Source organism: Rhinoderma darwinii, chromosome 7, assembly GCF_050947455.1.
Source record: "Rhinoderma darwinii isolate aRhiDar2 chromosome 7, aRhiDar2.hap1, whole genome shotgun sequence".
NCBI lineage: Eukaryota > Metazoa > Chordata > Amphibia > Anura > Rhinodermatidae > Rhinoderma > Rhinoderma darwinii.
Genome location: NC_134693.1, coordinates 136282832 through 136299635, shown reverse-complemented (window position 1 = coordinate 136299635; position 16804 = coordinate 136282832). Strand labels below are relative to the sequence as shown.

Sequence of the window (16804 nt, the reverse complement as noted above, 5' to 3'; positions counted from 1 at the left end):
GGTTTCTCTGTTTGGGAATTTTGTTTTGCTGCTCAAATTAACGGCCGCGTACCGCTAATAAAACTGCACCCGCGCGGGTCACATGACACCAAGCTGTAGCCATATAGAATAATCTGCAATATGTGTATTCGTGTATTTCTATCCACTATGAGAATTCTGGCATTTCAAGTGTGATAGTCACCAACATGGGGAGGAATGGAAGCAGTGGTTGTTCAGTGTAGAAAACCCCTTTTCATACAACCTATTAGTGAATTCTGGGTTAATATCGGGGGGTCCGCTGTTCAGGGTCCTCATCTCTTAGTCAGAGTGGAGAGCGGTTACATAGGGCGTCTCGCTCTGGAGGACCTGTCCTGTATTACACAGACAACACATTGATATGAATGGAAACCGTGTAATGCTTCATTTCTCCTGTGGTGGCGCTGCAGGGAAATTTAATACTTACTGCCAGGTTTCCCCACAGATTACAGCTGATCGCTGGAGGTACCAGCAGGGGGAGACTTAGTGATCTTCTTATTGTCAAGGGACCCTTCTAACAAGTTGGGATTATCCAAAGCGGAGGACGCCTTTTAACAAACTTTCACACTCAAGTAAATCCTATGGGAACCTACTTGAAAGGGACTTTTTTTTTTTTCCTTTTATTTAGCAGTGGATTCCCAAAATTTTTTTTGCTGTATAATCCGGCACTTGATCATCTGGTACGCCTAAAAATAGTCCCGTGCCAGATTAGCGGTTTAGCTTAGTAATGGGTGATTTCTATTCTTAGTGTCGTGTATATATATATTAGTTCATTTTCTATCTTTGTCATTTTTTTGTATTTTTTTTATTCCCATGTAAAACAAAGTCTTGCGCCCGGCATCCTCGTCCAGTCTCGTTTTTCCTCTATTTCTCAGAAGGTTTCATTTCCTTGTAATCCTTGAAGTGCTGTTGTCAGCTCAGAGAAGTTGTTTCAGTCGGTTCTAAGCAGGTCAGGAGAATGGGACGGGTATTGGCGGTTATCTCTGTGGTCAGCAGTAAATGGCTAACCTTAAGCCGATACTCCCGCAGCCTTATCTCCTCATGACTCATGTCTTCCCTTTTTTTATTCTTTATGATCTATCTGTAGAAATGTGGCAGAATGTCTGTGAATGGAGAGACCAGAGGCCATTGACGAAATGCTTATTTTCTTTGTCACTTTTTTTTTTTTTGTTTCATTGACCCGTTTCTAAGATTCAACACAAACGTTAAATCTTCTGTGACTTAATAGAAGTGCGTGCAGGAACGAAACCTGATCTTCAAATAAATTTTTACATTGACATTTAGACATAAAATAATAAAAAATATTAATATTGTGAGCTCCTTTTAAAGGGGTCCTCCGTGCTATAAAAAAATAAAAATAATAATCGCCAGTCCACGGGCACCCTCCGGTTTACGTTGGCTGGAGCTTTGACATTCCATACGGTCACATGGCTGCAGTGGTCGTGTGCCGAACTCAGGGAGCCAATGATTGGCTGGAGTGGTCATGTGCAAGTATGGAACGTCACAACTCCAGCCAATGTAAACAGAGACTAGCGGAGGATTGTGGACCTACAGTGCTGGAGTGGCGGGGGCTTAGAAGGTAAGTATTAGAATTTTTTTTTTATAATTGTATTTTTTTGATTGTTTTCTTCATAAATGACGCCATTTGCAGGTAAGGCCCCATTCACATCGCATTTGTGCTATGCGCCGGGAGTATGCGTTTTTAAACACTAAAAAAATTATTGAAACGTATAGCTGGGCATGTACATAGACTATAATGGGTCAAACGTAGACCAAAATAACATCTGTTTGTCATGGTTTACGTTGGGATACTGTTTTTTGAAAGTACTGAAAAGCGGAGTCTGCTGCGCTATTCTGTACTTCAAAAAAAGTTCTACGCGACGTAACGTTTTCTTTTAGCATTGATCTGAATGGACGACGTATGCAAACGTAATGCTATACATTTGTATCCGTTTACATACAGTAAATCTATCCAGTTTTGTTTGTTTATATAAAAAAAGATATACTTTTTTTTTTTTTTTAGGTAAAAAACGGACAAACGTATGCCGACGTATGAGTGTATGCTACACGTACACGCTATAAAAAACACAGACGTAAACAGAAAATTTTACACGTTTGTATCCACTTTCAATGGTCCACGTTTTGATTTAAAAAAACAAAAAACGTATGCGATCGGCTACACTACAGGTGCTGGATAACAATCATGAAAGGGGTTTTCCATCTTCTAACAACTGATGACCTATCCACCGGATAGATCATCAGTACATGATCTGTGGGGGTCTGACACCCTGACCCTGAACGGAGCAGCTGGTCCGGTGCCTCAGCCGTGCACCGGACGTACATGCTGGAAGCGGATGGCTCTGACCACGGAATAGCGGCCGAGCTGCAGTACTGTATTCAAGTGAATAGGAGCGGACCTGCAGTTCTGCAGCACGGCCACTATGCTATATACGGACCCAACTGCTTCCGGGCCCCATACATAGCATTATGCGCCACAACATCTGGTGCCCGCTTATCGGTCCGGGCGTCTGACCCGCACCGATGACATATTGATGACCTATCCGGTGCATAGGTCATCAGTTGTCAGAAGGTGGAAAACCCCTTTTAATGACTGGTTGTTTTTTCTGAAAGCCAGAGGTCATGGCAAGTGCCACAAAAAGCCTGGGCATGCCGCGTAAAAAGTTCACAAGTCTTCGGCCTATTCCAAACCCTCTCCAAAAGGGGAAAGATCCCAGAGCTATTCCTTATCCCTCCGATCCAGAAGGCCCTATAAAGGTACACACGTATGTTCCCCCATTTGCTCCCTCTCTCGTACCATTCATGAAACATAATAATAATAATTTGAATGCTAAGAGGAAAGTTGTCATATTCTCGGCTAGACTGAGAAATAATTACTTACTGGTGTCCATGTTGGGAAAAAAGACGTGTGCATGCTCGTTTGCTTGGCTTCCCTACACTCAGATCTCCTTCTTTACTTGGTTTTCTCTTCTATGTGTAATTTTACTCCATTTTTTCACATTATTAACCTTTCGTCTCGCCTGCGGACAGGTGCACAGATTATAGATCTCATGATGCTGGTCATCGACGTAACCAAAGGGATGCAAACCCAGTCTGCGGAGTGTCTGGTTATTGGACAGATTGCCTGCAGCAAGATGGTGGTCGTCTTAAACAAAATTGATTTGCTGCCGGAAAACAAGAGGCAAGCTGCTACCGAGAGGATGACCAAGAAGATGCAGAAGACTCTAGAGAATACCAAGTAAGTTCTGTGGACCAAAAAAAACAACCCAGTGTAGTGTCTTAATATTTTCACTGTTTCAGGCTGTTTATTTCAATCATAGAGCAGATGTTTAGTCATTGCAGTAAATTTGTTGAGGAGGAGGAGCCTCACAGATGGGAGGAGAGAGCAGGGGCTGTGCTTGTCAATAAAGCCATGGTGACTCTGTGACAAAATGATAACATCTTAGTGGCTAAAAATGGCTTTTCTAACCCACCTACTTTGTTGACTAAACTACAAGAAGGAGAATAACTGGCTCATATAAGAAGACTGAGCACACAGTGATAGAATAAGAAAATAAATTTAGATTTTTTTTTCATTTTACTCTTACCTCACCTTTTTTTACCCTTAAAACGCATCTGTCGTCTGATTACATGATGGAAAGCAAGTCCTAGAAAATATATTTTAGCCTCCTAACGCCAGGTAGAGAAGTCGGTTGAGGTCAACATAACAAAGCCAACCGTAGACCTTCAGTAATTGTTCACCAAAAGATCTAATGGCCAATTCCACCTGTAACTGGAAAATGCGGATGAGATGCCAGATACCTCTGGTGCCACTTATCTTAGGGGATCAATTAAATTGGGCATGAAAAATCCAACCTGCCTCATGCACTCTTCGCAATATATTGGATTTTGGGCTAGAGTTTGGAATCTCCCATAGACATTAGTTTGTTGGAAGATCCTGACGAAATTCCCGCGACCAGACTATGTGTACGGAAGAGTCCTCAGACATGACAGTTCTAGATTGTCGTGCCCAATAAATATCCGATCTGATGTCCTGTACTGCGGATTGAAAGATGTGATTGTGAGAGATATTGGTTGATCTTCATCAAATTAAAGTATTTCGTATTCACCTGGATTTTCTATGTATCGTTGAATGGCAAAATATCTTTCTTACGAGGTTGAAGAGAAGGGGGTGGGAGCCCGATATGCCGGAGGATGGCGCAGAACCGTCAAATTTTTCTTTTTTTTACTTCCACAAGGACTGTCTAGAAACTGATTGAAGCACAAAAGAGAGTCGAGAACACCAGGACTGTGATTGTCTCCCGTTTTAAGGAACAATCGGTACAATATGGAGGATCTCAAAAACCGTGCTTAGCGGTCGTCGTGCTCTCCTAAGTCTATAGACCGGTTTATTATTATTTTGTTAAAATGAATACACCTGTTTCAACATTTGTTCCTGTTCCACGCGATGTTCATTTTTCTGGTGTTTGGATTAAGTGTAATTGAATTTCCCCAAGCTTTGTTGTTAATCTCTTTGACTCTCAGTACGAATGTTCCCAATCAGAGCCGCGGGCAAGCGGATTACAGTCATTGGAAGTCACTGTTGTTGGCGCTCTGTAAAATTCAATATGTATCAGAGAGGCTGAAGCCCGGTGAGATTCTTCAGTAATCCATCTATGTTCTGCTTCTTCTGGAGCAGGGGAGACCTGACCTCTTAACCCAGGGGACGAGGAACAAGGAGTTATCACTGCAATATCTCCTCCAAGAGCAAATATTTGTTTCGATACATGATAATTTAACCTGGATGTGAAAAGTTATGGAATATTAATGTAAGCTCTGCTGGTTCTCTTGAATCTGTCACCAGACACCTCTCGGTAATTTAGGGTACCTGTTAAAATGGTATTACTCAACGAGTGGTTAAAGAGCCACATGTGGCAGCTCCAGATTCTATTGTGCAACAGTGGCACCTGGGATGGGTAAAACCATATCCACTAGTATAAGATTCTTATTCAAAGAGATCTATAATACTGCCCTCTTGTGGACAAGAATATAGCTACTATAATACTGCCCCCTATATACAAGAATATAACTACTATAATACTGCTCCTATATACAAGAATATAACTACTATAATACTGCCCCCTATATACAAGAATATAACTACTATAATACTGCTCCTATATACAAGAATATAACTACTATAATACTGCCTCCTATATACAAGAATATAACTACTATAATACTGCTCCTATATACAAGAATATAACTACTATAATACTGCCCCTATATACAAGCATATAACTACTATAATACTGCTCCTATATACAAGAATATAACTACTATAATACTGCCCCCTATATACAAGCATATAACTACTATAATACTGCCCCTATATACAAGAATATAACTACTATAATACCAACCCCTATATACAAGAATATAACTACTATAATACTCCCCCCTATATACAAGAATATAACTACTATAATACTGCCCCTATATACAAGAATATAACTACTATAATACTGCCCCCTATATACAAGAATATAACTACTATAATACTGCTCCTATATACAAGAATATAACTACTATAATACTGCCCCCTATATACAAGAATATAACTACTATAATACTAACCCCTATATACAAGAATATAACTACTATAATACTGCTCCCTATATACAAGAATATAACTACTATAATACTGCCCCTATATACAAGAATATAACTACTATAATACTGCCCCCTATATACAAGAATATAACTACTATAATACTGCCCCTATATACAAGAATATAACTACTATAATACTGCCCCCTATATACAAGAATATAACTACTATAATACTGCCCCTATATACAAGAATATAACTACTATAATACTGCCCCCTATATACAAGAATATAACTACTATAATACTGCTCCAATATACAAGAATATAACTACTATAATACTGCCCCCTATATACAATAATATAACTACTATAATACTGCTCCTATATACAAGAATATATCTACTATAATACTGCCCCTATATACAAGAATATAACTACTATAATACTGCCCCCTATATACAAGAATATAACTACTATAATACTGCTCCAATATACAAGAATATAACTACTATAATACTGCCCCCTATATACAATAATATAACTACTATAATACTGCTCCTATATACAAGAATATATCTACTATAATACTGCCCCTATATACAAGAATATAACTACTATAATACTGCCCCCTATATACAAGAATATAACTACTATAATACTGCCTCCTATATACAAGAATATAACTACTATAATACTGCCCCTATGTACAAGAATATAACTACTATAATACTGCCCCCTATATAGAAGAATATAACTACTATAATACTGCCCCCTATATACAAGAATATAACTACTATAATACTGCCCGTATATACAAGAATATAACTACTATAATACTGCCCCTATATACAAGAATATAACTACTATAATACTGCTCCTATATACAAGAATATAACTACTATAATACTGCCCCCTATATACAAGAATATAACTACTATAATACTGCCCCTATATACAAGAATATAACTACTATAATACTGCCCCCTATATACAAGAATATAACTACTATAATACTGCCCCCTATATACAAGAATATAACTACTATAATACTGCCCCTATGTACAAGAATATAACTACTATAATACTGCTCCCTATATACAAGAATATAACTACTATAATACTGCCCCTATATACAAGAATATAACTACTATAATACTGCCCCCTATATAGAAGAATATAACTACTATAATACTAACCCCTATATACAAGAATATAACTACTATAATACTGCCTTAGTATAATGAAGTAATGAAATCAACAATGACTCCAAAGTAGAAGAGTTCCTTTTCCTTGGATCTTAAATTCTCAATAACATGGGAATCTGTTCTCTGTGAAGCTTCTGTGAAAATATGACATAAAATATCAGTAATAACCTGGATAATCCAGACTGGAGAATAATTTGTGTCATTTTGGCTCCTACAATAAAATACAAGAATTCTTCTAGTTAGAACTAATGTGAGCTACTTCCAAGAAAACAAGCGCAAGATCCTGGACGCCGTCCACCATGCTTTACACTAGACGCCTCTTTACGTTGGATGCAGCTCTTTCACGTCTCTATTCATGTGTTTAATGGAAAGAAAGCCACATATGGATTCAATAAGACTCTGATATATAAAAACAATAAGACATGGGATGCTTTGTGTCTCCACCTTCAGGGCCCTTTATTGTCTTTATGTTCGTCACTTTATTAACCCCTGTTCTGCTGGAACGTCTTCAGATTGCCATAGTTATGTCTTGGTGCAATGATCCTCAAACCATAAAGCTTAAATTCCGAATATATAGATATTTTATTTTTATTTTTTTTAATTTTTATCCCATTTCTCCCTTTTAAGCTTACACAGTAAATACAAGTCCTTGAGTCGACCTCTTCTGTCCATGTTCTGCAAGTTTTAAGAGTCTTTCTTCCCAGCTGTCAATCATCTGCAGCACTTCTTTCATCAGAGACTGTGCCGTCTGTACATGTAATATAATAGTGGAGTAGTAGTTGTTCCGTTTAATGCGGATGATTCATCCACGATGTAGGACCCGCAGTAGGATGGTGGTGCTTCGTCGTTGACGGAGAGGTCACACGGTAAAGATAAAAATACAAATATCCCGGCATGTGCCATTACGCTGAGGCAAAACTGTGTCTAAGTGGATCTAGGCTTTAGAGTGGTTCTCCGCTTTTGACTATCCTGTATTGTTCGAAGGGTTGTCCAACATAAAGCTGATCACTGGGTGTCCAACTAACTGTTAAGACCCTCAGCGATCATCTATACTCTCTCTGGGAACTCAACAGTCAGCATTCCCAGCAGCGCCACCACAGGAGAAATGAAGCATTACACAGTCACTATTGAAATGAATGTGTTGTCTGTGTAATACAATGGCTTGGTGGGTCCTCCAGAGAGGGAGACATTCTTGTTTTGCTTTTTTTTTTGTAATTCTTGTTTTGCCTTTTTAGATTTCATGGGTGTCCTATTATCTCTGTGGCTGCAAAACCGGGAGGACCTGACGCCCCAGAATCCGCAACTGCTCAGGGAATTTCAGATTTAATTGAGGTGTGTATTGGGTACATGTTTACTGATAAGTGGTTGAAAGATGTAAAATGTTTACCAATGTGTGAAGGAAAAAAATTAAAGGGGATCTCCTCCTCCTTTGAGCATGATGCCATTTTAGATCCAGCATGTTTTTGCTGATAAATTTCTTTATGTATCTTTGTAGTGGTCAGAGCTCAGTTTTTCTGATGCAGAGCTCCAAATCCCCTGTTATAGCCAAGTTGTAAAATTCAGGATTCCTGCAAACGCCACTAGAGGGAGCTCAGGAGCTTACTACTCTCAATAATGAACCAGTGTGCCGTAAGCTCCCTCTAGTGGTGGCTGTAGGCAGCCAGAATTTTACAAGAGCCATAGTATGCTGCTGAAACGTACTTTTTTTTTTTTTTTTTAAGTGGAGGGGGGTTGTTGGATGGTCTTTGGGATTTAGCCTACTGTTCTGTCCTTAAAGGGGTTTTCCACCTTCTGACAACTGATTACCTATCCAGCGGATAGGTCATCAGTACATGATCTGTGGGGGTTCGACTCCCCGACCCCGCACAGATCAGCTGGTCCGGTGCCTCCGTGCACCGAACGTACATGCCGCAAGCAATTTGCCCCGGCCATGGAATAGCGTCCGAGCTGCAGTACTGTATTCAAGTGAATGGGAGCGGACCTGCAGTTCTACACACGGCCGCTACGCTATGTACGGAGCCAACTGCTTCCGGTTCCATACATCGCATTATGTGCCATAACATCCGGTGCCCGCAGGCCACCACAGCGGCTTAACTGTGCAGCGCCCGCGTGTCGGACCGCACTGATGATATACTGATGACCCATCCGGTTGATAAGTCATCAGTTGTCAGAAGGTGGAAAACCCCTTTTAATTTTTGATAGTTATGTTTTTTTTCTTTATTAGGCCCCAATGTATTTTTTTTTTTATTCCGTTGTATAATAAACGGCTAAATTATTTTTGGGAAATCTTGTGCCTATACAATGGGAGTCCCTTTCTCCCCTGCCTTCAGGAAATTATTAGATTGCAAGTCGTTTGTGGGCAAAGCCCCTTTGTATGTAATGTAGTCGCGTCATGCTGTGGGGAGAAGCCTGATCCTTACATCCTACAGACGCGTCTAGAATATTTACTTCCCTGTTTTGTTTTCCGTTATGGATTTCTGATCTCACAAGCTGATTGCATCTCACCGCCGGCAGAGTTCTCTGAAATTCCTGGACAAATTATCCTGAAATTTAAAAAATATATAAAAAAAAAGTGGGATCTATAAAAGAATTGGGTGAAGTCACCTCTCCCAGTTTCTGCGCCTGTAATGATCCCGGGGTCTTGTTAGTTTCTGGATGTCTGATAGATCCGTGTCCTGCCGTGGCCATGTTGGGCTGGACACTTTTTGGAATCCCAAAAAGAGAGGCAACTAAATGATGCACTTTATGTCCCACATCCGTGGGACTGCTAGAAGTAGTTTGGGCATTACTGTCCCAAAATGTGGTACATAAAAAAGTAGCTCTTATTTTATTTTTACATGATATTATTATTTTTTATTCTCCCCTTCCCGTTGTAGTTAGAGGGGTATACTCCTCTCGGACTCTTATGGCATATCTACAGGATATGCCATGAATGTGGAATAGATAATATTCCCACCTCTCGGACCCGCACCTTTCTTTAGAATGGAGCCCCCTGAACTCCGTCCTACTTTAGCGGTCGCTCCTCTCTGGCCACTGATTTACAAATTCTTTGAGCTACGCTGTTTATGGAGCTCCGGAGTTACGGAAAGCGCGTAGCACAGCGAGCTGTGCTGTTTCCGTAGCTCCTGAGTTATAGAAACAGCATAGCTCGCTATGCTGCACTGTTTCCATACTCTTGGCCAACTTGTAACTCAATGGCTGAAGAACAGCGACAGAAGATAGGACGGCGGTGAGGGGGACGCCATACTAGAAAGAGGTGCAGGTCACCCGCACCTATCCGACATTTATATGCCATAAATGTCCGAGATGAGAATACCCCTTTAAGTGAACCATTGGACGCTCTATAATTAAAGAGGTATTCCCCTTTCTGACATTGTGTGGGTCTCACCTCTGGGACCTGCATCTATATGGAGAATGGCGGTCTTCTGGCATGCTCTGCCACCTATCCATTCTTTCTCCACCTGGACGTGGCAGCGGGTGACCACCTTACCACGGCGGGTCAGAGGTGGTCCCCCATTCTCCAGATAGCTGCGGGTCCCAGAGATGGTACCGTCCTGTGCATCTGCCATAAGTGTTTGAGATAGGACTATACTTTTTAAATGGCCCAGCCTAGAGTTAAAATGTTTGTAAAAAATTAAAATATTATTTTGATGGTCGTGTTTATTCTACTGATGGGTGTAGTAGTTCTAGTTTAGGCGATAACCTCCTAGACAGACGATCGCCTACTGCTCCTGGCGGCTCTGTATTTTCTACTCTCAGCATTTTCAATGAACCCTTGTGCTTTTTCTTTTTTCCCTCCCCCTCCCATCATCCAGCTATTGAAGTCTCAGGCCTACTTGCCTCGTAGAGATCCCTCAGGGCCTTTCCTCATGGCTGTTGACCACTGTTTCTCCATCAAGGGTCAGGGCACAGTGATGACAGGCACCATCCTCTCCGGATCCGTCAGTCTCAATGACAACGTGGAGATTCCAGCTTTAAAGGTAAGAAATCATCCGCCACTAGTGGGCAGCATTGTACCGGCCGTACATCTATATGCAGATTATATGGTAATGTATCTGCCCCACATATTGATGATATATGATTAGAAACATTTTAAGGATATTGATTTGAAACAATTTACAATATTTTAAGTAAATGAAACAAGAATATTTAGCTTACAATACTCTCAAAGTCCTTTGATGGATTAATAGATGATCATATTTCAATAGAAATTCCCTTTAATGGAGGAAAAGCGGTGAAGAGATATATTTTATTGTAAATTATAAAAATTTCTATTAATCTTGTTTTACATCTTCGTGTTAGGTACAGTTTGTAGAAATTACCTTTTTTTTTTTTTTTTTCATTTTGTTTATTAAACTTTTTTGAATATGGGGTACAGAAATGAAAACAAACAAAAATAAAAGAAGGGGGGGGGAGGGAATCCCCAGAAGCAAATTTGGTTACAATAGATGACAGATGTTCTATAATACACCGCAATCAATCAGGTTATCTTGTATTAGAAATGACCATTTACAATGTAAGATCCTATTTTTCTTGTTACTGTAAAAAAAAAAAAGATACATATTTTTGTCCACTTAAATCAAAGAATTGTACAATTTTTTTTTGTTTAATTGTATATTAAAAATTCAAAATCAATCACATTATCAAATTTGTACAATTGTTATTTTAACATCTTAAAAAAATCTTTTTTTTTTTATCTCTAACAAGTTTTTAAAAATTAATTTTAATACATTTATTTTTCCCCACAATCTTTTTATTATTATTATTATTTAACCTGTAATATTAGTGAGAAGAGGAGAACTCTATATACAGATGAGTTCTTTTTTTTCTATTTAATTTTTACTATGGTTTTTTTTGTTTTTTTTATATCAACACAATAAGCAACCTGAAAAAATAAGCTAAAATCACAAACTGTGTGAGTGTCGGCCTGTGTAAAAGGGCCTTAAATATAATTCACGCACTAGTTCAATAAATAATATGTAGGCTGAAGATGAATTAAAACCTCCATTAATATATCATTTATTTGAAATTTGATTTATTTCAAATATTTTTTTATATATTATTATTAACTTTTATATTTTACATTATTATTATTCTTATTTTATACATTTTACTATTTTATATATTTTTTTTATTTATATATTTTGTTATTATGATTATTATTTATTTGAGCTTATTAAGAATTTTTCGTAACATTTGTATGAAATTAACTCAGTCGGTCTCCATGAAAAAAATATATATATTTCTTTAAGCAGCAACACAATCCTTTTTGTGTAAATTATCAAATAATAAATAAAAAAAAAAAAGTTACATTTCTATAAAGCGGCAATGGCGGCTGCAGTTTAGTTTGTGTATTACGTGACGTGTGATCCGTGTTGTGACTACAGGTATTGATCATAGAATGACGTTTAAGATTGTACATCTTGGGAGACTTCTTAGCACCGGTCTGAGACTCCATCTGACCTCAGTATTTACCACATATCCCAGGCCGTGACTGACAGGCGACGTCCACGGGGGATTGGGACGTAGTGTTTTAAAAAAAGAAACCATTTCTAAAAGGAAAACAAATCAAGGACTTCACTGTGGAAAGTGTCTCTGCCGTTCTCAAGATCCACTAATAGATTGTGACACCGGTGACCGATTGAACCTGGGTAAAGCAGGGTCACTCCATAGCCCCCCCACCACCGGCTACCACCTACAGTGTTATATCCTGTCATAACCTGTCTGTAAGGAACCTGTATACCTTTCCATCCTCAAATATATATATATATATATATATATATATATATATATATATATATAATGTACCTTTTATATATAACACTAAATAGGTTCTAAATTCTGGGCTGACTAATTTCTTAATATATCTTTATATCGATCAGAGCGCCATTTTTCTGATCCAGAGCTCCAAATCCCCTGCACAGACATAGTTACATGATAAGATTCTGACTTGCTGCAGCCACCACTAGAGGGAGCTCACTACAAACTGTAATACATTAAACTCAATAATAAATCAGTATTCACTAAGCTCCCATGTTCCCCCTGGTGGTGGTTTCTAGCAGACAGAATTTTATATTTTTAATACATGAAAATTCTGAAATATCTGTCTATCTCCTGTTATAAACCTGGACAATCCCATCTTGTACTTCGTGTCACAGTTAGTCTTCTGGCTTCCATGTTTTTGTACCTGAAAACGGGTCTCTTGAATGAGACTGCTTCGGTGACCGGAGAGGATTTGTATCCTGTCACCATCAATTTGACAGCCAAATAATTGTCTGCTCTCTTCTCTGACTCCCACGTCAACACGACCTGGCCAAACATGCATATTATTTATCTATGGAGGGAGGAGGATGAGCAGCTCGCAAACACTCTGGTGCTGCTTATCTATGTAAAGAACATTGCGGATAGCTTGTAACGTATGACCCTGTAACCAGCGCCCCAAAAATATAACAAACTTTTTCGGAACTGTTGTCGTATCGGGGATCCTTGTGTGGCCGGCTTTCACAGAATGCTCTGACGAGGAGGACTAGACTGCAGGAATTTCATTCCAACTTTCATGTGCGGCTTCCAATGTGGAAATCAATAAAACTAATTACAGCTTCGAGAAGGAAAGGAAAAAAATCAACCTGTAAGGGCTAGTTCATACACAGTATGTTGGCGCTGTCTTTGATGTGGAAACCGCATCGGAAACGGCGCCAAAAAATGCCCGAAATCGCCTCCTATTGATATCAATGGGAGGTGGAGGTGTTTTTTTTTCCCCCTGCGAGCGGTAAAAACCGATTGCGGGGAAAAAGGCGCGTCATGCCCTTTCTTTGGGTGTTTCCGTCTCTGACCTCCCATTTGACATCAATGGGAGGCAGAGAAAGCGGTTTTCGCTGCATTTTTGTGCCCGCGGTGCTCAATGGCCACAGCCGAAAAACGCCATAAATGTTCTGCCGACAGGTCAAAATCTGCCTCAAAATTCAGGAATTTTAAGGCAGATTTTTCCGCCTGCGAAAAAAACTCAGTGTGAACAGATCCTTATATGGTAATGACCAGGTTTGCTGTATATTAACTCCTGGTCTTTGATGGGGTGTTTTAGATGCAGTATTGGGGGTTCCCTTCCGCACCAGGACGTGAACGTGTCTCCATTGTAGCTGCAGCACATTGCACTTTGCAGCCAGTATGTTGTGGGTGCATGATTCATAACCAGGCTGGAAGGGTTAACGGTGTCAGATTTGGGACCATTCAGACAGACAAGTTTTCCGCCTTTGAAGAACAATTTAGCAAGTAAAGTTATAAGGTTCCAGAATCTTGGGAACAAACTCTGAATGACAAGATAAAAGCCGGGATGACCTTCTAATTGCAGCCATTAGCTAGAATAATGGCCGCCCCCCTCCCACTTTACATCTCCGTCTGCCCCGAGTTTAGGGATTAGTCTGAGGGATGAACTCAGGCGGACGATTAGACCCTTAGACCATTCACAAATAAGCGTGAGGTTGTTGCAGCGCTCTCCAGAAATTAAAATAAAGCTGCGCACAGAATGGGGTATTGTATGACTGTTCCGGACATGAAAGGCAGATCCAATGAGATACAATCACCAATGATGGGAGTCTTCTGAAAGATTGATTGTCCGTCTATGGGAGAGGATACGGAGGAGGCAGCTCATTCTCACACCCTCCTTTGTGTCCTGTAGATTAGACCACGGGCTTTATCTGCTGTGTTCTGGCATTGGGACGATTTCACATGAAATGGACTATTGGCTGTTTTATGGGGCTGCGCAATTTTTTTGCATTTCGGATTTCCAGTCTTACTGCTACACCGCTCCTCCAGCGTGTCCTCCACTCAGCTCAACCACTACTAGACCACTCCTCCAGCGTGTCCTCCAGAGTGTCCTCCACTCAGCTCAACCACTGCTACACCGCTCCTCCAGAGTGCCCTCCACTCAGCTCAACCACTGCTACACCGCTCCTCCAGAGTGCCCTCCACTCAGCTCAACCACTGCTACACCGCTCCTCCAGAGTGTCCTCCACTCAGCTCAACCACTGCTACACCGCTCCTCCAGTGTGCCCTCCACTCAGCTCAACCACTGCTACACCGCTCCTCCAGAGTGTCCTCCACTCAGCTCAACCACTGCTACACCGCTCCTCCAGCGTGTCCTCCACTCAGCTCAACCACTGCTACACCGCTCCTCCAGCGTGTCCTCCACTCAGCTCAACCACTGCTACACCGCTCCTCCAGAGTGCCCTCCACTCAGCTCAACCACTGCTACACCGCTCCTCCAGTGTCCTCCACTCAGCACAACCACTGCTACACCGCTCCTCCAGAGTGCCCTCCACTCAGCTCAACCACTGCTACACCGCTCCTCCAGAGTGTCCTCCACTCAGCTCAACCACTGCTACACCGCTCCTCCAGAGTGTCCTCCACTCAGCTCAACCACTGCTACACCGCTCCTCCAGAGTGTCCTCCACTCAGCTCAACCACTACTACACCGCTCCTCCAGAGTGTCCTCCACTCAGCTCAACCACTGCTACACCGCTCCTCCAGAGTGTCCTCCACTCAGCTGAACCACTGCTACACCGCTCCTACAGAGTGTCCTCCATTCAGCTCAACCACTGCTACACCGCTCCTCCAGAGTGTCCTCCATTCAGCTCAACCACTGCTACACCGCTCCTACAGAGTGTCCTCCACTCAGCTCAACCACTGCTACACCGCTCCTCCAGAGTGTCCTCCACTCAGCTCAACCACTGCTACACCGCTCCTCCAGAGTGCCCTCCACTCAGCTCAACCACTGCTACACCGCTCCTCCAGAGTGTCCTCCATTCGGCTCAACCACTGCTACACCGCTCCTACAGAGTGTCCTCCATTCGGCTCAACCACTGCTACAACCTGTGCACACGAACGTGTTTTTGCGGCCGCAAATCTGCGCGTGAATTGCGGACCCATTCATTTCTATGAACTCATGCACACGACTGGTTTCCACAGTCCGTGCGTTGGCCGGAAACCCGCAAAAAGATAGGACAAGTCATTATACGGTTCGAGTTTGCGGTCCGGGCTCATTGAAATCAATGTACTGCGGGCGGCCCATGGATAACACTCCACAGCCGTCCGTGCCGAAGTCACAGGCCGTGCACATGGCTACGGTAGTGTGCATGAGGCATTATACTTACCCTCCCAACCACTACAGTTCCTGTTGTGCCGATGTTCCCAGATTAAAGGGGTTGTATGAGGTTAGAAAGAAAAGTGTCGACACCCCCCCCCCCCCCCAAAAAATAAAAAAACACACAGAAGGCAGCCGTGTCTTTCATGGGAGCCCATTGAAGTCAATAGGGCTGAGCTGCAGTACCAGACACAGCCTGTGGACAAGATTGGCGCTGTTTCTGGGAAAAAAAAAGACCCATTTTTCGAATCCCTAACAACCCTTTTAATATTTGAGGCCATTAAAGTTGGAACTATTTTAGTCCATATTTTGGAGCATGGCGGGCACCACATGTTTATTATAGTTGGACGTTTCTGTTGTTTGTTTTTCCTTTTTCTTCATTTGGACGAGGGTTTTGTGTTTGTGGGTTTGGACAAGTCGTCTCATGCAAATTTTCTCTACTTTGAAATACTTTGGGCCGAGTTATGGCAGGTCAGACCTGGCGTACTTTATAGACCGGTCCTTTTTATCCGACCTCTGTAATATCTTTTCATTATGAGACCCCATATATGGTCGATGAATTCACTTACATTGGTGTGTCATTTCTGTGAATATCAGATGTGTCCATTAAATTTTGCGCCATTTTTTTGAATTAAAAACTGCAGTAATAAAAAATTATTATTTTTTTTTTTGCATGGACGGGGACCTCTCTATATATAATTTCTCTCTGGAGTTCCCTTCATTCACTAGAGCGTTAATAAACTGAATTACTTGCTGAATCAGAAGTCACACAATCCCGATACATTTATAGGAATCTTGGATCAAATTTTTGGATATTTTTGAAACATTTGAAAAC

The 16804-nt window shown here is 41.0% G+C and overlaps 1 protein-coding gene across 3 annotated transcripts in view; it reads left to right on the top strand.

The window, feature by feature from the left end:
* Window positions 1-16804, top strand: part of EEFSEC (eukaryotic elongation factor, selenocysteine-tRNA specific) — a 130801-nt gene that overhangs the window by 20775 nt on the left and 93222 nt on the right. For all 3 annotated transcript variants that reach the window (XM_075831782.1, XM_075831784.1, XM_075831783.1), the window contains exons 2-4: window positions 3064-3271; window positions 8066-8162; window positions 10646-10810. In XM_075831782.1, coding sequence (XP_075687897.1) covers window positions 3064-3271; window positions 8066-8162; window positions 10646-10810 — 470 coding nt within the window. The remainder of the gene's footprint in view (window positions 1-3063; window positions 3272-8065; window positions 8163-10645; window positions 10811-16804) is intronic.